This window comes from Moschus berezovskii, chromosome 11, assembly GCF_049115385.1.
Source record: "Moschus berezovskii isolate FMDL1 chromosome 11, NW_MosBer_1.0, whole genome shotgun sequence".
Lineage (NCBI taxonomy): Eukaryota > Metazoa > Chordata > Mammalia > Artiodactyla > Moschidae > Moschus > Moschus berezovskii.
The window spans coordinates 45,835,165-45,857,879 of NC_142470.1; the positions used below are offsets into that span (position 1 = coordinate 45,835,165).

Genomic DNA, 22,715 nt, shown 5'->3' on the forward strand with positions numbered 1-22,715 from the left:
GTGACTTTGAAGATATGAGAGCAAGGTAACAGTATGTTTTCTAAGAAGTCTAGTAGCCTTTGTCAGGATAGCAGACTTCAACTTAAATTTAGACATAATAAACTATTATTTAAATCATAATGAATCAAAACCACTGCCCTGTATAGAGGCATTTATGCTGAATACAGAAGAACATCGGCATTCTCCTATAAAATGTAACTATAAAAAAAAGATCAGGTATATATTTTAAGTGCCTTAGTGGCCTAAAAGAGATTATGTACATTAATCTTCTGTCAACTGTATTACAGTAAGAAATAAGAAATAAATTTTCATCTTTGTGCCCTGGGTGTAGACATTCCAGCTTATACAGAGAATAAAAATCTGTAAATAAGACAAATTCTTACTCTCTACGTTATTAAAGGTTTTAGATTTCTTTTTATAAAAACTGATGTTCTTTTAAAATGATAAATGCAAAGTTACCTACTTCTTCCTCATAATAGAATAATATGTGTAATTAGGGAAAATTAAAATTTTAGCTTGCCCTTAAGTTTAAAGCTTGATTCCTAGAAGCTAGCCATTTAAATGTAACACAACCAATACTCCTAAACATATAAGCTTAACTTATATATATTTTTATGAAGAGACATACTTGGGACACATATATACATGAAAACTATGAGGAAAGTTTCTATCAGAGATTATCAAAATGATATTTAGTGTTTTTTACCAGCTGGATAGTAACTGTTTCTTTATCTGGAAAAGATCTAGTGATCTTATCTAAATCTGCTATAATTATCAGCACAGCAGACTACACACATTTAAGTCAGTATTTTCCAATTATCGTCAAAAGTATAAAGTTGATGTCCCACCCTTCATATGAACAAAATACCTATTAAAGGTTCAGTTCACTAAAGAGCAGTTTGCATTCTTTTGGTTCTTACCAAATAAGCCCTTAGGATTCACTATTAAGGACTAGTTAAAAAAAAACAACAAAAAAAGTTTCTGTATCTTTTTATGATTACTGATCTTTATAGTTAATTAAGGACTGCCCAAACTGAAATTCCTTTCTCATATACACAGTTTTCTTTCAAAGAGTAAAATATTCCTGCAAACCTTTAAAGACAGATATTACAAACTTTTCAGAACTCGCTGCTAACTTGCAGTTTGATCCTGCTAAGTGAAGATGAGCTTGACAGCAGGAGGAGAAAGGGACGATGGAGGATGAGATGGTTGGATGGCATCACCGACTCAATGGACACAGGTTTGGGTGGACTCCGGTAGTTGGTGATGGACAGGGAGGCCTGGTGTGCTGCAGTTCATGGGGTCGCAAAGAGTCGGACACGACTAAGCGACTGAACTGCACTGAAGTGAAGATGGGCTTCTATGACTATTTTAATGGGTTACTTACTATGCTTGCATATTAAATATTAGGGAAAAAACTTTAAGTATGGTTTATAATAATATTGTGATTTCCTGCTGATCTTTCTTTTAAAAAGTATTCCAAGTGCCTAACTATCTGCAAACCACATTCTTACGTCACATAATTTGAAAAATGAACATATTTACAAATTCACTGTTAAGTGATTAGACTATTTGAAGAATCATTCCCAATTCTCCTTTTAGACTTTCTATTTATAAAATAGATTTTATTCTCTCTTAAAACTTAAAGGTATAATTAAACCTATACAGCAGCCTTTTTCTGTTAGGTTCACAGTGCTTCATATCCTAATAACACTTCCAAGGAGTGTGGGTAGCAGGATTGTCATTCCTTAGAGTGTACTGATCCTAAACTTTAGTACATCAAATGCAAACATCTCTTTCAGCTAAAATATAATTACATGAGTATAACTAAATGTCATGGTGGATTTATAAAACATTTTTTAAGCAACTATATTCTAATGTAAAGTAATAAGCAAAAGATTATTTTGAAATAGATTAGCTTCTTAAATTCTATTTATGCATTTCTTGAGAAAAAAGTGTTTGGGAGAACTGAGTAATAGAGAAAAATAATAAAAAAGGAAATATTTTCCTGAAAAAAAGCTATCATGTTTTTCTCAGAGTTTAAATATATAATCAAGGAAGCTCTTTTGGCTATATAACGGCTAGACTATTGCACCTGTCAAAACCCTGAGTTAAACTTTGAAAAAAATTATTTTAAGTATATGTGGAAAATAATGTACAAAACAAATATCACACCTGAAATTTATATTAGTAAAATGTAACATACAAAAATCTTCATAGGACAAAAGAAATAGAAAGCAAAGAAATATAAATCACAGAACTCAGAGCAATAAAATCTGTCTCCTACAGAAAAACGATTTCAGGAAACAACTGAAACAGGTTAAACAAATGTTTAAAACACAGAGCTACAAATGACTAATGTAAACTACTACTTTCCCTAAAAAGACTTAAATGCATTATGTACTTGTAGCACGTTCTCGTTAAAACATGCAATGGTAGTCTTGACAAAAATTAAGAAAAATTATAAGGTTTATAGTATCTACATTTGTGAGTTCCCTTTGAAGAGAAATTATAGCTCAAATATTTCCCAAAGTAGAGTTTGTACATGAGGATCCATGTGTTAATATTACCAAGAGTTATCCTCAGTGTCTTAGAAGCTATTTCCTAGCCTGCCAATCTAAAGCTACTAATTTGTATGAAGGAATGTTTGGTTACAGTGATGTGATTCAAGGCAGAGGTGGGAGCTAACCTCTACTGAGTGAAGTGAAGTGAAAGCCGCTCAGTCATGTCCAAGTCTTTGCAACCCCATGGACTATACAGTCCATGGAATTCTCCAGGCCAGAATACTGGAGTGGGTACCCTTTTCCTTCTCCAGGGAACCTTGCCAACCCAGGGATGGAACCCAGGTCTTCCGCACTGAAGGCAGATTCTTTATGAGATGAGCCACAAGGGAAGCCCAATCTCTACTGAGAGGTCCCAGAATATGGGAAGAGCAGGTAGTGTCAGACTTTGGTGTGTCCATACCCTAACAAGAAAGGAAGGTATCATAATGTAGGATTCAAGAATAGGAAGAAATGAATAATATAGGGAACTCTGAGTCTCGCAGTGGCAAATGTCATGCTGCTGCTGCTGTCGCTTCAGTCATGTCCGACTCTGTTCGAACCCATAGATGGCAGCCCACCAGGCTCCCCCATCCCTGGGATTCTCCAGGCAAGAACACTGGAGTGGGTTGCCATTTCCTTCTCCAATGTATGAAAGTGAAAAATAAAAGTGAAGTTGCTCAGTCGTGTCCGATTCTAGTGACCCCATGGACTGCAGCCTACCAGGCTCCTCCGTCCATGGGATTTTCCAGGCAACAGTACTGGAGTGGGTTGCCATTGCCTTCTCTGGGCAAATGTCATATCTGTAATCAATTTGAGAGAGAACCTTTTAACTTTCTCTGACCAATGATTATCAGTTCTGCTCTAAAGACCTTCAGAGAGTCGATCTTTTCCCGTTTACCAAGAAACTCCTTACGGCAACCCCAATTTTTCATATTTAAGCTCATGTTTTTATTAGTTGACACTCAAAAGATATGATAGACTGTCACTATTCCCTCCCTTCATTTTTCAACAAACAAACACTGACTTAATATTTGGTGCTGGGAATACACAGTTCTCATACTTTAAATAACTCACAGTTGAGGGGAAGAAAGATATAATTAGATAATAACATGGGATAAATGTGGCAGTAGTGATATGTAGAATACAATAGAAAAAGATACAGGAAGAAGAATTTCTTTGCTGCTAGGAACCTTTGACAGAGGTACTCACAGAAGTGATTTTCTTAACAAGGGAAGAAAGGCATTTCAAGAACAGCAAATGCTTGATACAGGAATGAAAGAGCATGATGCCACATTCTGTCTAAGCAACTTAGCAGAGCTAGACTGTAGAGTGAAAAATGGGAGAGAGGTGAGAAATGAGGCTAGGAAGGGAGGGGATAGGATTTGCAGGAACTTTATATGAGGCCATGTTGAATAGTCTGGAAGATTATTACTCTTGGATAGGTAGGAGTTACCAGAAAGAATCTGAGCCTTCATATACTCAAATTAGTACTTAAACTACTTTCCAGTTCTTTACGTTTCGTAAGCCTGTCTTTCCTTAAAAGTATATCTTTGCTTTCAATCCTTTAACACTTCTCTGAATCCTCTGTAAATTCTCTCAGTCCAGAACTAGATTCAAACTAGATATCTCTAAAAGGGATAAGTTGTACTGAGTACATGGACCTTGCCCCATACAATTATGCTTCTATTTAGGTACTCTAACATCAATTATTAAAATGGCTCTACTCATTCTTCCTGGTATTCACCAGTAGATCCTAGGTTAGTTGTATAGAAACAAAGTTTAGAAGGATAAAATAAATTGCTGAAGAAGTCTTAAAATCTGCAGTCTCTTAAGAGTAAGTAACTTTTTCACACAACTCTTGAAGATTTAAGGTTAGTGTCTCTAAGACTTGGGGTCACTCCAGGGTACTACTAACTTTTTTCTTTTTAATTCCCAGGAACTCTCAGTTAAACTAAGAACACAAAAAGCAGTGGGTACCTGTAGGTATCAATATATATATATCTCCATACCAGCATCTAGACTCTTAGTACCTAAGTATACATTATAAAGGGCAAGATAGTTTATAATGAATTTAAAAATAAGAGCATGGTAAATTAAGGCACAAATTAAAGAGCATAAGGAAGTGAAAATAGTAGCAATCAGTTCACTAAATTAGATGCCAGATTTTTCTATTTTTAGTTAGACCTGCTTTTTATTTACCAGAAGTCTTTTGATCTCTTCAGATTGAAAAGGATGCTGACACTAAAGTAGGGATGGCATTAGTCATGGTTCCCTTACCTACTTCACCATGGATACCAACTAATTTGAATGTCACACAGGAGGGGGAAAAAAAAAAACCAAACTTGCCTCCATATCACAAATGGAAAAACAGATTTAGAAAGATTAAGTAATGTCTACTTTTAGTATCACTTAACTCATACTCAGTTAATCCAGAGACGAAATTTGGTATTTTCCCTTTTAATTTTGTCAGCCAAGTTGGCCATACTAGTTTTCCAAAATACGGACAGCACTGCAAATAATTTCAATCGATATGTATAAGAGCTACCAGAAATGTTAAACAAAATGATCAAATTAAGAAAACTATCATGTCACTGGAAAAGAGATTATCAAGTTGTATACTAAATTGAAAATCTGAAAAGCAATGGCAAGGTCTAATTTCTTTTGTAAAATTGGACTTGATATTTTACATTTTAAATAATTTCAATATTTGCTATAAGGCCCATAGAGTAACAAATGTCAAAACTAGAGCAATAGTTCTAGGATGTACTATTGAGTTCATGGAACTGATGTTCTTCAAAATACATCAATATAGGACTTGACTTATTTGAAAAACAAGCAATAGTAGAACATGCAAGAAAGTTTTAAAAGTGAGCTTAAGGGCTTCCCTGACAGTTCGGTGGTTAAGACTTCACCTTCCAAAGCAGGGGGTGCGAGTTTGATCCCTGGTCAGGGAATTAAGATCCCAAATGCCTCACAGTCAAAAAAATCGAAATATAAAACAGAAGCAATATTGTAACAAATTCAATAAAGGCTTTTTACATGGTCTACACACACACAAGAGAAAAGCAAGAGAAAGCAAGAGAGTTCCAGAAAAACATATATTTCTGCTTCATTGACTATGCCAAAGCCTTTGACTGTGTGGATCACAATAAACTGTGGAATATTCTGAAAGAGATGAGAATACCAGATCACCTGACCTGCCTCTTGAGAAACCTGTAGGCAGGTCAGGAAGCAACAGTTAGAACTGGACATGGAACAACAGACTGGTTCCAAATAGGAAAAGGAGTCCGTCAAGGCTGTATATTGTCACCCTGCTTATTTAAATTCTACACAGAGTACATCATGAGGAACGCTGGGCTGGAAGAAGCACAAGCTGGAATCAAGATTGCCAGGAGAAATATCAATAACCTCAGATATGCAGATGACACCACCCTTATGGCAGAAAGTGAAGAGGAACTCAAAAGCCTCTTGATGAAAGTGAAAGAGGAGAGTGAAAAGGTTGGCTTGAAGCTCAACATTCAGAAAACAAAGATCATGGCATCTGGTCCCATCACTTCATGGGAAATAGATGGGGAAACAGTGTAAACAGTGTCAGACTTTATTTTTTTGGGCTCCAAAATCACTGCAGATGCTGATTGCAGCCATGAAATTAAAAGACGCTTACTCCTTGGAAGGAAAGTTATGACCAACCTAGATAGCGTATTAAAAATTAGAGACATTACTTTGCCAACCAAGTTCCATCTAGTCAAGGCTATGGTTTTTCCCGTGGTCATGTATGGATGTGAGAGTTGGACTGTGAAGAAAGCTGATCACCAAAGAATTGATGCTTTTGAACTGTGGTGCTGGAGAAGACTCTTGAGAGTCCCTTGGACTGCAAGGAGATCCAACCAGTCCATTCTAGAGAAGATCAATCCTGGGGGTTCATTGGAAGGACTGATGCTAAAACTGAAACTCCAATACTTTGGCCACCTCATGCAACGAGTTGACTCACTGGAAAAGACTCTGATGCTGGGAGGGATTGGGGGTGGGAGGAGACGGCGATGACAGAGAATGAGATGGCTGGATGGCATCACCAGCTCGATGGACATGAGTTTGAGTGAACTCGGGAGTTGGTGATGGACAGGGAGGCCTGGCATGCTGTAATTCATGGGGTCGCCAAGAGTCGGACATGACTAAGCAACTGAACTGAACTGATACACACACATACAAAAAAAAAAAAAAACCTTCAAAAAAAGAATAGTATTTTTTTTTAAAAATAAAGTAAGCTTAAACTATAACTGAGAAGAGGCTACAACAATATTTCCCATGCCGCATGCTCATCTTACAATGGTGACTCTGACAGTCCTCCCATTGAGCGGTGAGGTCTGTCTCTCTGCTACTTAAACCTGGGTGTGGCTTTGTATATCCTCAGGCTAACAGTATGGCAAGTTCAGTTCAGTTCAGTCGCTCAGTCGTTTCCGACTCTTTGCGACCCCATGAATCACAGCACGCCAGGCCTCCGTGTCCATCACCAACTCCCGGAGTTCACTCAAACTCATGTCCATCGAGCTGGTGATGCCATCCAGCCATCTCATTCTCTGTCATCGCCGTCTCCTCCCACCCCCAATCCCACTCAGCATCAGAGTCTTTTCCAGTGAGTCTACTCGTTGCATGAGGTGGCCAAAGTATTGCAGTTTCAGCTTTAGCATCAGTCCTTCCAATGAACACCCAGGATTGATCTCCTTTAGAATGGACTGGTTGGATCTCCTTGCAGTCCAAGGGACTCTCAAGAGTCTTCTCCAGCACCACAGTTCAAAAGCATCAATTCTTCGGCGATCAGCTTTCTTCACAGTCCAACTCTCACATCCACACATGACCACGGGAAAAACCATAGCCTTGACTAGATGGACCTTGGTTGGCAAAGTAATGTCTCTAATTTTTAATACGCTATCTAGGTTGGTCATAACTTTCCTTCCAAGGAGTATGCGTCTTTTAATTTCCTGGCTGCAATAAAGGGACTTTTAAAGCTAGAACATGAGAAAGTGAAAAGAAAGTGAAGTCGCTCAGTCATGTCCGACTCTTTGCGGCCCCTTGGACTGTAGCCTACCAGGCTCCTCCGTCCATGGAATTTTCCATGACTGAAATGGAATTTTCCATGGAATTTTCCAGTACTGGAGTGGGCTGCCATTTCCTTCTCCAGAGGATCTTCCCAACTCAGGGATTGAAGCTGGGTCTCCGGCATTGCAGGCAGACACTTTACTGTCTGAGCCACCAGGGAAGCCCTTAGAACATGAGAAGGAAATGGCTATCCATTCCAATACTCTTGCTTAGAAAATTCCATGGACACAGGAGCCTGGCAGGCTACAGTCCATGGGGTCACAAAGAGTCAGACATGGCTGAACACTTTCACTTTCAACTTTCATAAGCAGGCATAAGAGAGTCCACCTATCTCTGCTATTCCCACTTTCACTTTCATAAGCAGGCATAAGAGAGTCCACGTATTCTCTGCTGTTAGACTCGACTACCATGCTGTGAGAAAGCCCAAAAGAGCCCAAGTATAGAGACCATGTGGAGAGGCCAAGTACCGGTTCTGGCTGAAAACCAGCTCCTGAAATCGTGCAATAGAAATAAACCACTCCCTCCGTGTCCCATCCTAATGCCTAACTTACAGAGTCTGTGAGTATAATAAAATGGTTATTTTTATGCCAATAAGGTTTTCAATGTTTTATAATGCAGCAAAACATAACCTGAAAGAGGAAGGGGAGGGAAAGTATTATTGGGACTGTTTGAAACACAGTTTAATAAGCAAAATAGGGTAAAATTTTGGTTAAGTGGGAAAAAGTGCAATAAAGTGACCAAATGTCTTCTCAATATAAACAGACTTGATAGTATTGACTTCACTATTTACTTCACACTTAGGCACAAACAAATATCATCAACTGTAAAAGTGAACAGTTCTTTCTACATCTCTCTTCTTAAAACACCCACCCCCACAAACTCCTGAGAGATACTGAAACACAACACTAATTTAAACAGCTTTATGGTCAAGTACATTTGGATATGCTAAGAAAACAATATAATAAAAATATCCTTTTTGGATACCCCAAAATTCCCTAATTTAAAATATTTATCTAAACATGTCATTTTTAAAACAGAAAGAATAAAGGGAAAAATTCTATAAGCCATTTGTTATATTATCTCTTAGGGATAAATATTATTAACATTTTGATCACTTTCCTTCCTGAACTTTTCAATGCATAGATAAAAACACAGTCTTTCAAAATGGGTTTTATATGCCATATGCTATTTTAGATCTTTCTTTCTTTGTACAAAATGACACTGTGAACATCGTTCTATGTCCTTTCAATATTCTTTCAGAACATTATTAAATAATTTTCGATGGCTACATACATATACAGTATATGTATTTGTTGTAATTTATTTGATCATTCTTCCATTTTGAGTGATTGTCATTTTATAACTTTCACTATTATAAATAACATGTGATGAAAACTCGCGTATTAATCTCTATTAGTGGGATTACTGAGTAAAACAGAACAAGCATTTCTTAAAGAAGTCAGTGTGCTTTTCAGAAGGGTGTGGCAAGTTATATGCTACTTGACTTGATGAGACATCACTACCAACATGTTTCTTAAAATCGAAGTTACAGGGCATCACTGGTGGCTCAGTGGTAAAGAATCTGCTTGCCAATGAAGGAGACAGAGGTTCGATAACTGATCTGGGAATATCCCGCATGCCATGGAACCACTAAGCTGGTGAGCCACAACTCACAGGCTTACAGCCTGTGCTCTAGAGTCTAGGAACTGCAACTACTGAAGACCTCTCACCCTAGCCGGTGCTCCACAATAAAAGAAGCCACCCCAATTAGAAGCCCATTCACTGCAATGAAGAATAGCCCCCTTCGCCCGCAGCTAAAGAAAAACCCACACAGCAAGGAAGACCCAACACAGTCAAAAATAAATAAATAAATAAATATGTAAATAAGATTTAAAAAAAAATCCAAGTTACAGATTTTACAGGTAGACTAAGATATCACAGATATAGAATAAGCAATATTTCAGTAATTAAATTCTGATGTTGAATTCATACTAACATAATTTAGCTAAAAGTTTGTTCAACTTGGGATATTTTAAGTGTAAGCAAAATTACTGGTGCCTTAAAAAGAAGAGATGAACAATAAAATAATATTTGTTGAAAGTTTAAAGTAATAAATGAATAAACTGAATGAAAGACTAAACAGCTTTAAAAGTCAGGATACTCAAATTTTAAGCCTAGTTTGCTACTGTTTGCAACCCTAGGTAATTTTAAACCCCCTTTCCTAACTCATTTTTCTCTACAGTGGATACAACAATAATATCTATTCCTGCTTCACAAGGATTTCAGAAAATAAAGAAGAAAGAAATAAAACATAATGCTTTAAAAACATAATCTCTAAAGTCAAACTGTCTAGGTTCCATTCTTGGCTCTGTCACTTATTAGCTGTGTAACCATGGGCAACTGAATTTGTTTGTGCGTCAGTTTTCTCAACTATCAAAAAGAGATTATATTTAACACATATAATTGTTGTGGAGATTATATGAGAAAATCCATGCGAAAGCACTTTGAATCCTGCTTGACACACAGTAAGTGCTCAGTAAACATCAGATGACAATTACTAATATATGTAAAATTTATACATAGGTAAAATAATAGCTTTTTAAAATCTACTTGGCAAACAGATCATTTAAATCTCAAGTATTCTAAATTTAAAATCACCATACTTCAAAATATACAGCTATAAATTTTCCATAATTTTTAGAACCTGAAACAACTATGAAACAAAGTTTATCACAGATATAATAACAACAAAATAACTTTCTTTTTGAAGAGAATATTCTTTCTCTGGCTCTTCACTTAAATGGATCCTTCTCACCCATCAAGTCTTACTTTAAATGTCCCCTCTTTAAGTCACTCCTACCTACTCAAATTATCCTCTAATACGTCTACTAAATCAGTCATCTTCACACTCTGTAGTTAACTTATTTATTCATCATTCTCTGTCTCTTCTCACCAAAATGCAAATTCCATGAGGGAAGAATCTTTGTCTTTTGGCCACACCTTGTGGCATGTAGGGTCTTAATTTCCCTGACCAGGGACTGAACTTGCAACTCCTGCAGTGGAGTCTTAACCACGGGACTACCAGGGAAGACCTGAAGCTTAGTCTTTTCTACTGCTACACTCAGTTCCAACTCAATAAATACCTTACTGAACCAACAAATTGATATAACAGATGGTTAGGCACTGAAAGAATTGGTATAAAAGCTACAAAATTTCTTCCTTAGAAAGAATGGCCATCTAAATTAGTGTTTCTCAAACATTTTCATCATGACCCACAATTAAAAATATAACTGGTACCAAGATCCAGTAAGCATACATACCCACGTAAAATAAGTCTCACACAAAAGTAGGATGATGTGTGATAAATTTTGGTATTTTCCCATTTCATTTAAATATTCTATTCTTTTTCACTGAAAATAAAACTGTAGCCCATTATATTGATTTTATATCACATCACTGTGTAAAGACTCAACGTCTGTATATTGTACAGCATAGAAATATAGCCAGTATTTCACAATAACTTTAAATGCAGCATAATTTATAAAATATTGAATTACTATGTTGTATATATGAAGCTAATATTGTAAATCAACTATACTTCACTTAAAGAAAAAAAGGAACAATAAAGAAAGTAAAAAAGAAGAAAAGTATGAAAAATGGTGGTCAAGCTCAGAGGTTATTAAGCTGGTATCTGAAAGGAGTTAAGAAAAGCAACACAATGGAGCAACAATTGTCTTTTCAACAAATGGTGCTAAGATCAACTGGATATACACATGCAAAAAAATAAATCTAGACACAGACCTTACGCCTTTCACAACAATTAACTCAAAATGGATCACAGACCTAAATATAAAACATAATTCTATAAAACTCCCAGAAGATAACATAAAACCTAAATGACCTTGAGTATGGTGATGCCTTTTTAGATATAACACCAAAGGTGTGATTCATGATAGAGATAATGGATAAACTGGATTTCATTAAAATTTATAATTTCTACTCTGTGAAAGACAATGTAGAAAGAATGAGAGGACAAGCCACAGGCATGGATGAAATATTTGCAAAGATACATCTGATAAAAGACTGTTATCCAAAAGAAACAGTTGAAATTCAATAGTAAGAAAACAAATAACTTGACTAAAAAATGAATCAATGACCTTAACAGACATCTCTCCAAAGATTTCCAGATGGCATATAAGCATATGAAATGGTGTTCCATATTATATATTCTCAGCAAAATGCAAATCAAAGCAACGAGATACCACTACACACCTATTAGAATGGCCAAAATCTGGAACACTGACAGTACCCAAAGTAAAACACAAGAATTCTCATTTATTGCTGGTGGGAAAGAAAAATGGTATAGCTACTTTGGAAGACAATTTGGTGTCTTTTTGCTTTTTGTCTTTGTTACTATAAAAGTAAACACACTCTTGCCATAAGATCCAGCAAATGTGCTCCTTGAAATGTACCCAAAGGAGTTGAGAACTTGAGGTCATATAAAAACCTGCTTGGTAGATGATTTGAGATGGATGGATGGCATCACCGACTTGATGGACATGAGTATGAGTGAACTCCAGGAGTTGGTGATGGACAGGGAGGCCTGGCATGCTGTGATTCATGGGGTCACAAAGAGTCGGACACGACTGAGCGACTGAACTGAACTGAACTGAAAGGAGCTTTATTCCTGATTACGACCAAGATGCCTAGCAGTAAGTGAATGGAAAAATAAACTGTGGTACATCCAGACAGTGGAATAGTATTCAGCATTAAAAAGAAATGAGTTATCAAACCATGAAAACACATGGAGGAACCTTAAATGCATATTACTAAGTGAAAAGAAGCCATATCAGAAAAGGTAATATACTATGGTTCCAACTACCAACATTCTGTAAAAGGCAAAATTATGAAGACAATAAAATTACCAGGTTCCCAGAGGTTGAGGATGGGGAGAGAGATGAATAGGTGAAATGCAAGGGATTCCTAGGGAAGTAAAAATTCTCTATGATATTATAAAGATGGATAGATGTTACTATGCATTTGTCTAAACTCATAGACTGTATAACAGTAAGAGTGAACCTAATGTAAGCTACAGACTTTGGGTAATAATGATGTGTCAATGTAGATTTATCAGTTTTAACAAATATACCACCCTGGCAGGGAGTGTTATTAAGAAGGATGGTTACTCATGTATGGGTACAGAGGGTATAGGGAAAAACTCTATACCTTCCCCTCAATTCTGCTGTGAAATTAAAACTGCTCTATAAAAAATCTTAATTAAAAAAAAAAAAGGAAAATGTAGTTTTATGTATATGTAAAATTGGGTGTAGGGCAGGGTTATCATAATTTTCAGATTCATGAAGAGGTTCATGTCTCCCTAAATCTAAGGCTTTTATTGCTATATATTCATTATTATCTATGAGGCACTACATAAAAATATGTATAAAAATATGGCTTAACACAGGGATGGTAGTCTATGATAGGAGAGAGGATTGACTCTGGAGTCTGATTAAGTCTCAGGATCAAATCATGAATTCATCATACACTGACTACAACCTTACGCAAATTATCTTACCTATCAGCCTCAGTTTTCTTACCTAAAAGGAGTTTGAATATCTACTTAAGAGGTTAAGCAAAATAGAAATTATGTAAAACATCCATTCTAGTGCCTGGAATATATGCCAAGTATTTCAGTACATGGTAGGCATCATTATTATACTCTAATTAATTTTCAACAAAATTAACTTCCATGGACAAAACACCATCTTAGAACAAAGTACACCTAAATTATAAAATTAAATTAACATAAAACAGATTATTCATATATATGTGGAAATTATAATCCAGGATCTTTTTCTCATAGCTAATACTGCTGTGCAGGAATAATTACAAACTGCTCCTGCAAGTATGAATTTATAAGTTCAATAAAAGTAACAAGTACCCATAGTATACATAGTCTGTGGAAAAAGAATTTATTAGAAATATAAATAAGTTACTCTTATCTATACCCCCATGATTACAATGAACAATGTATTATTTTTAACCAATGTTCCTCACATCACTTAGCTGCCTGTTGCAGAGTGGTGTGGCTGCGTTGGTATGCTGCTTATTCCCTGCCTTTAAAGCTGCATCTCTTCTTGCTTGCTCAAGCAGAACTCTTGCTCTTTCTTTGAGTTCTTCTTGCCTGGATAACATTCGATGCTTAAAAACAAAGATACAGAATTAGAAGCCAAAACAAACAAACCCCCTCAAACCCATTTAACCCACTTTTGTAAACTAATCAATGGTTATACAATCCATCAAAATAATACAGGTCAGGAATAAGATTGTATCAATAGTTTTGTGAGATTACCTGTAGAAAATACTAATGCTGATTAGAAACTGTATCTTCACTGGCTAAAATTGGGTTAATTAAAATTACACTTTTATTAGGACATAGTCTCACAAGGTATAAGGTCCATACACATATTATATGCATTGTTAATCACAGTATGCCTTTCATGGATCACAGTCTGTTTGTGGCGAAGGGTCTTGCCTAACTCAGTGAAGCTATGAGCCATGCCATGCAGGACTACCCAAGATGAATGGGTCATAGTGAAGAGTTCTGACAAAACGTGATCCAATGGAGAGGGAAATTGCAACTCATTCCAGTATTCTTGCCTGAAGAACCCCATGGACAGTATGAAAAGGCAAAAAGATATGATGCTGGAAGATGAGCCCCCAGGTGGGAAGGTGTCCAATATAATAAAAGCAGAGGGAAATTACTAATAGCTCCAGGAAGAATGAAGCAGCTGGGGCAAAGAGGGAAAAACGCTCAGCTGTGGATGTGTTTGGTGGTGAAAGTATGATGCTGTAAAGAATACTACTACAGTAGAATCTGGAATGGTAGGTCCATGAATCAAGGTAAATTGGAATGGGACATGGTCAACAGGAGATGGCCAAACAAGAGTTGGCAAGAGTGAACATGGACATCTTAAGAATCAGTGAAAAAAATGGATGGGAATGGAAAAATTAAATTCAGATGACCATTATATTTACTACTGTGGGCAAGAACACTTTAGAAAAAGTGGGATAGGCCTCACAGTCAACAAAAGAGTCTGAAATGAAGGATTTGGTTGCAACCTCAAAATGAGAGAATAATCTTGGTTCATTTCCAAGGCAAATCATTCAACATCAAAGTAATCCAAGTCTATGCCCAACTACTGATGCCTCAGAAACTGAAGTTGAATAGTTCTATGCAGACCTATAAGACCTTCTAGAACTAACACACAGAAAAAGAGGTCCTTTTCATCATAAGAGATTGGAATGCAAAAGTAGGAAATCAGGAGACATCTGGAATAACAGGCAAGTTTGGCCTTGGAGTAGAAAATGAAGCAAGAAAAAGGCTAACAGAATTTTGTCAAGAGAACATAATGGTCATAGCAAACATCATTTTCCAACAACCCAAGAGACGACTCCACACATGGACATCACCAGAGGGTCAACGATGAACTCAGACTGGTCATATTCTTTGCAGCTGAAGATGGAGAAGCTCTACACAGTCAGTAAAAACAAGACCTGGAGCTGACTGTGGCTCAGATTGTGAGCTCCTTATTGCAAAATTCAGGCTTCAATGGAAGAAAGTAGGGAAAATAACTAGGCCATTCAGGTATGACCTAAATCAAATCTCATGATTATCCAGTGGAAGTGACGAATAGATTCAAGGGATTAGATTTGGTAGATAAAGGTGCCTGAAGAACTATGGATGGAGGTTCATAACACTACACAGGAGGCAGTGACCACAACCATTCCCCCTAAAAAAGAAATGCATGAAGGCAAAGTGGTTGTCTGGGGAGGCTTTAAAAATAGCTAGGAAATAAGTGAAGTGAAAGGCAAGGGAGAAAGGGAAAGATATACCCATCTAAAGGCAGCATTCCAGAGAACAGTAAGGAGAGATAAGAAGGCATTCTTCAATGAACAACGCAAAGAAGTGGAGGAAAACAACAGAATGTGAAAGACTAGCGATCTCCTCAAGAAACCAGAAATACCAAGGGAACATTTTATGCAAGGATGGGCATGGTAAAGGACAGAAATGGTAAAGATCTAACAGAAACAGAAAAGATTAAGAAGAAGGGGCAGGAATACACATAAGAACTATGCAAAAAAGGTCTTAGTGACCTGGATAACCACAATGGTGTGGTCACTCTCCTAGAGTTGAACATCCTGGAGTGTGAAGTCAAGTGGGCCTTAGGAAGCATTCCTATGAACAAAGCTAGTAGAGGTGACAGAATTCTAGTTGAGTTATTTCAAATCCTAAAAGAGGATGTTGTGGAAGTGATGCAGTCAATAGGCCGGCAAATTTGGAAAACTTAGCAATGGCCACAGAACTAGAAAAGGTCAGTTTTCATTCTAATCCCAAAGAAAGGCAATGACAAAGAACATTCAAATTACTGTACAATAGCACTCATTTCACATGCCAGCAAGGTTATAGTCAAAATCCTTGATAGGCTTCAGCAGTACGTGAAAGGAGAACTTCCAGAGGTACTGGTTTTCAGAGAGGCAGATGAACCTGAGATAAAACTGCTAACCATTGTTGGATCATGAAGAAAGCAAGGGAGTTCCAAAAAACACATCTAATTCTGCTTCACTGACTATGCTAAAGCCTTTGACTGTGTGGATCACAACAAACTGTGGAAAATTCTTAAGAGATGGGAGTACCAGACCACCTTATCTGTTTCCTGAGAAATCTGTATGCGGGTCAAGAAGCAACAGCTAGAACTGGATATGCAAAAACTGATTTCAAGTTGGGAAAGAATTATGACAAGTCTGTATATTGCCACCCTACTTATTTAACTTCTATGCAGAGTACATCGTGTGAAATGCTGAGCTGGATTAATCATAGGCTAGAATCAAGATTGCTGGGAGAAATAGCAAAGCATAGATATGCAGATGATACCACTCTAACGGTAGAAAGTGAAGAGGAACTGAAGAGTCTCTTGATGAGGGTGAAAGAGAATAGTGAAAAAGCTGGCTTAAAACTCAACATTCAAAAAACTAAGATCATGACATTCGCTCCCATCACATCATGGCATATAAAAGGGGAAAAGGTGGAAGCAGTGACAGATTTTATTTTCTTGGGCTCCAAAATCACTGCAGATGGTGACTGCAGTCATGAAATTAAAAGACATTTGCTCCTTGGAAGGAATGTTATGACCAACCTAGATAGCATATTAAAAAGCAGAGACATCACTGTGCTGACAAAAGTCCATATAGTCAAAGCTATGGTTTTTCAAGTAGCCATGTATGGAAATGAGAGTTGGACCATAAAGAAGGCTGAGTGCTGAAGAATTGATGCTTTTGAATTCTGGTGCTAGAAAAGACTCTTTGAGAATCCCGTGGACTGCAAGGAGATCAAACCAGTCAATCCTAAAGGAAATGAACCCTAAATATTCTTTGGAAGAATAGTTGATAAAGCTGAAGCTCCAAAACTTTGGCCACCTGATATGAAAAGCTGACTCACTGGAGAAGACCCTAATGCTGGGAAAGACTGAAAGCAAAAGGTGAAGGGGGTGGCAGAGGATGCTGTTGTTGCTGCTAAATCGCTTCAGTCGTGTCCGACCCCACAGACGGCAGCCCACCAGGCTCCGCCATCCCTGGGATTCTCCAGACAAGAACACTGGAGTGGGTTGCCATTTCCTTCTCCAATGCATGAAAGTGAAAAAGTGAAAATGAAGTCGCTCAGTCATGTCCGACTCTTTGCGACCCCATGGACTGCAGCCCACCGGGCTCCTCCTCCGTCCATGGGATTTTCCAGGCAAGAGTACTGGAGTGGGTTGCCACTGCCTTCTCCAGCAGAGGATGAGATGGTTAGATAGCATCACTGATTCAATGGACATGGATTTGAGCAAATTCCGGAAGACTGTGGAGGACAGTGGAGCCTGGTATGCTGCAATCCATGGGGTCACAAAGAGTAGGACATGACTTAGCAACTGAACAACAAATCACAGTATAATCTGGAAAAGACAGTTTTTAAAGTTCCCAGTTTTATTTTTATACTTGTATATTACTGATAACAAGATGTCTTCCAAATTAGGATACTCATAAATTTTAAATACCTATGGCAGCAGTTTTGTTTTCTTTTTCTATTTATTTTTTTAACTGGAGCATACTTGCTTTACAGTGTTATGCAGCAGTTCTTTAAATTCTTAACAATGAAATGTTTATAGAAAATGCAAAGCTATCACATTTTTTTAATTTTTTTTTTTTTATTGAAAGATAATTGATTTACAGAATTTCTTTGCTTTTGGTCATACTCAACATGAATCAGCCATAGGTATACATATATCCCCTCCCTTTTGAAACTCCCTTCCAATCCCACCCCTCTAGGTTGATACAGAGCCCCTGTTTGAGTTTCCTGAGCCATACAGCAAATTCCCGTTGGCTATCTATTTTACGTACGGTAATGTAAGTTTCCATGTTATTCTTTCCATACATCTAACCCTCTCCTCCCCTCTCCCCATGTCCATTAAGTCTATTCTCTATGTCTGTTTCTCCACTGCTGCCCTGTAAATAAATTCTTCAGAACCACTTTTCTAGATTCCATACATGTGCATTAGAATATGATATTTATCTCTTTCTGACTCACTTCACTCTGTATAAGAAGTTCTAGGTTCATCCACCTCATCAGAAGTGACTCAAATGTGTTCCTTTTTATGGCTGAGCAACATTTCATTGTGTATATGTACCACAACATCTTTATCCATCCATCGATGGGCATCTAGATTGCTTCCATGTTCTAGCTATTGTAAGTAGTGCTGCAATGAACACTCGGATACATGTGTCTTTTTCAACCCTGGTTTCCTCAGGGTATATGCCTAGGAGTGGGATTGCTGGGTCATATGGAGGTTTTATTCCTAGTTTTTTAAGGAATCTCCATACTGTCTTCCATAGTGGTTGTATCAATTTACATTCCCACCAACAGTGCAAGAGTGTTCCCTTTTCTCCACACCCTCTCTAGCATTTATTGTTTATAGACTTTTTGTTGATGGCCATTCTGACCAGTGTGAGATGATATCTCATTGAGGTGTTGATTTGCATTTCTCTAATAATGAATGATGTTGAGCATCTTTTCATGTGTTTGTTAGCCATCTGTATATCTTCTTTGGAGAAATATCTGTTTAGGTCTTTTTCCCCCTTTTTGATTGGGTTGTTTTCCTGGTATTTAGTTGTGTGACCTGCTTATATATTTTGGAAATTAATCCTTTGTCAGTTGTTTCATTTGCTATTATTTTCTCCCATTCTAAGGACTGTCTTTTCACCTTGCTTATAGTTTCCTTTGCTGTGCAAAAGCTTTGAAGTTTAGTCAGGTCCCATTTGTTTACTTTTGTTTTTATTTCCATTACTCTAGGAGGTGGGTCACAGAGGATCTTGTTTATGTCATCGAGTGTTCTGCCTACGTTTTCCTCTAAGAGTTTTATAGTTTCTGGTCTTACATTTAGGTCTTCAATCCATTTTGAGTTTATCTTTGAGTATGGTGTTAGGAAGTATTTTAATTTCATTCTTTTACATGTAGCTGTCCAGTTTTCCCAGCATCATTTATTGAAGAGGCTGTCTTTTCTCCATTGTATATTCTTGCCTCCTTTGTCAAAAATAAGGTACCCATAGGTGCATGGGTTTATTTCCGGACTTTCTATCTTATTCCATTGGCCACTGAAATTGAAGCTGTGATCAAAAATCTCCCAAAAAACAGGACCAGATGGCTTCACAGGAGAATTCTATCAGTTAAAGAAGAGCTAATGCCTATCCTTCTAAAACTCTTTCAAAACAGTGCAGAAGAAGGAACACTTCCAAATTCATTCTGCGAGGCCACCATCACCCTGATACCCAAACGAGACAAAGACAACACACAAAAAAAGAAAACTACAGGCTAATATCACTGATGAACATCAATGCAAAAATCCTCAACAAAATTTTAGCAAACACAATTCAGCAAGACATCAAAAAGCTCATAAACCATGATCAAGTTGGCTTTATTCCAGGAATGCAAGGATTCTTCAATACATGCAAATCAATCAACGTGATACATCATATTAACAAATTGAAAGATAAAAACCATATAATCATCTCAATCAATGCAGAAAAAGCCTTTGACAAAATTCAGCACCCATTTATGATTTAAAAAACCCTTCAAAAACTAGGCGTAGAAGGAAACTTCCTCAACGTAGTAAAGCCATATATGAAAAGCCTACAGCAAACATTATTTTCAATGGTGAGAAACTGAAAGCATTCCCCCTAAGATCAGGAACAAGACAAGGGTGTCCACTTTCACCACTATTATTCAACAGAGTTCTAGAAGTCCTAGCAGTAAAGTCTTTACAGTAAATACTGTAAGGCTCAATCTGTGCCATATTCCCCTCATGGGGAGAAATTTGTATGTACTGGGGTTTTTAACTGAAGTAATGATGGGACTGAAAATGCCAATTGCAAAGCAAGTAAAATATTTGAAGAAAATGCTATAGATGGGAAATATTTTAATTTGGCATTATACATCTCAAGAATGATATTCTTACTAAATGCAATACTGAAATATGACCTATTCTGTAACATATTGTTTTTATAGGTTAATAACATTTTGATTTGAAAAGCTGACATTCTGTATTCTTAAATCTTAAAATTGGGATTTATTTATAGGCTTAAAATATAAATATTGGCCACCTCATGCAATGAGTTGACTCACTGGAAAAGACTGATGCTGGGAAGGATTGGGGGCGGGAGGAGAAGGGGACGACAGAGAATGAGATGGCTGGATGGCATCACCGACTCGATGGACATGAGTTTGAGTGAACTCCAGGAGTTGGTGATGGACAGGGAGGCCTGGCGTGTTGTGATTCACGGGGCTGCAAAGAGTCGGACACGACTGAGCGACTGAACTGAACTGATAAATATTTAAATATATAATGACTAAAGTTTTAGCAGATCTATTTCAGATTTTTCTACAATGGGAAATTATACTTCATCTTTAGTCATTTGTAAAGTGTTCCATGAGTGCAAAAAATCCCATGGACAGAGGAGCCTGGAAAGCTATAATACATGGGGTCCCAAGAGTCGGACATGACTTAGTGACAAAACCACATGAACACAAAGAGAAACAAAATAAGAATTATTATTTACTACATTTATGTATTCATCATTCTCACTTACCTGGACTGGTTTTGCAGAATGATCTGCATGATTTAAGGTGGGTCTATCAGCATCTGAATCAGATTCTGTCTGCCTCAGGGAAGTACGTTTTTTCTTTGCCAGGTCTGCATCTCTACTGTACAGGTATCCAAGTTTAGAAGTGGGAGATAAACTTGGTTTTTTGACAGGTGATTCAGGATCTGATCTGCATTCTAAGGGTCTGGAATTATCTAATTTTTCTTGCTCCAAAGTACCACTGATGTCTAGATTCTGAAGCTTTTGCTCATCTGTCTCCTCGTAAATAAAGGGTGGAGACACATCTTTCTTCTTATCACTGACGTGTAAGTCACTTAATTCTAAAGTCTCTGTTTTCAATAGTCTCTTCTTGCCTAACGAAACTTGTGCATGGTTTGAATCTGTATTGTAACATATTCCAGGGTCATCGGATCCTGAAGTCCTTCCCGAGCTCTGCTGGGACTTCTGGGGTTCTGTGTCACTTTTAGTCCTGCGACAGTGCGGAGAAGCTGTGTTTGGACTGAGGTGATCATCAGGAGTCTGATGTTCACTTTCTGACTCTCCAACCCCACTATCATTTACAAATACAGAGTCGTCCTGGGATGTGAAGTCGACCGCTCCACTGGGAGGCTGCTGCAGTGGAGGCTCCCGTTTCAGGTCACTAAGCTCTGCATAGAATTTTTCCTGGTCAACAGAACTATTTGTATCTGTTTCATAGTTTCCAACTTTATACGTGCTTTTACTGCTGTTTTCTTCTATTTGAACAACATTTAGTTCTTGGCCACTGAAATGTGCCCTTATTTGATAGAGATAGGTCATAACAGTCAGTTTATCAGGAATTGCTAATAAAACCATATCAGAAGGTTCCAGTAGTCGTGAAATTCCAATGCTGGCAAACCCATCATATGCCTTTAGAGGAAAGAAAAACAGAAGATATATTGAAGAGTTAAGACAATCCATACATTTTAATTTTTTAGAAGAAACTGAAAACATCACCATTAGCCTACATATTTTAAAAACAGCACAAACAGCAAAATAATAGATGTTAACTAGACTTATTATGGTGAGCATTTCACAGTGTATATAAATATCAAATTATTATGTGGTACACTTGAAGTTGGTGTAATGGTATATGGTGATGATGCCTCAAAAAAAGTTTAAAGAGAACAAGCAAAAAATGAGAGTTAAAAATAAAACCTTAGAATTGATTTTTGTGATAAAAAAACTAAAGCATAAGGAAATAATAAATCATCTGGAGCTTTATTATTCATTCCTATCAACCTCTTTTCAGTGATCATGTAATTGCAGTGATTTGTGACGATAAAGTATGGGTTGATATTCCAAAAGAACTAACTCTTAGATTGCCTGGTATAAAATACAAACAACTGCTATTTTAGTCTAGAAACAGAGAAGCATTTTTTAAATGCCCAATTAAGATTTATTTGCATGATGAGAAGAGTGACTGCATTTTCACTCTATCCATTTTGGAAATTATGAAATGTTTTGAGTAGGACAACCTAGTTTAGAATGTGAGGCTGCATTGTATTACTTTTGTTAGCCTTTAAATGACTGTGGCACATCAGGTTTTTCAAGTTTTGAAGAATCAAAGCTGTTTCTCAATTTACAATTAATTATTACTATGCTGAACTAACTCTTGAAAACAACATTGTGTTGCTAGGAAGCACTAAAAATATGGCTAAACATTGAGATATACTCTTGGAAAAAGTAAGGACCTTCTAGCTATATTCCTGCTTTGGGATGTAAAATGTCTAGTCTTTGTAACAACCTAGATATAGGATAATAATTCAAAGCTTTTCTAAAAAAAAGTTTAGGAAATTATGTAACAACTCAGAAGGCATTAGTCTTTCGAAGGTACATGCTAAAGTGCATTTCTACCTCTGA

At 37.0% G+C, this 22,715-nt stretch overlaps 1 protein-coding gene across 12 annotated transcripts in view; it reads right to left on the reverse strand.

The window, feature by feature from the left end:
• Positions 1-22,715, reverse strand: part of EHBP1 (EH domain binding protein 1) — a 385,114-nt gene that overhangs the window by 76,632 nt on the left and 285,767 nt on the right. For all 12 annotated transcript variants that reach the window (XM_055400514.2, XM_055400518.2, XM_055400515.2 and 9 more), the window contains 2 exons: positions 20,820-21,722; positions 13,698-13,841 (listed from right to left, as the gene is read on the reverse strand). In XM_055400514.2, the coding sequence (XP_055256489.1) occupies positions 13,698-13,841; positions 20,820-21,722 (1,047 nt within the window). The remainder of the gene's footprint in view (positions 1-13,697; positions 13,842-20,819; positions 21,723-22,715) is intronic.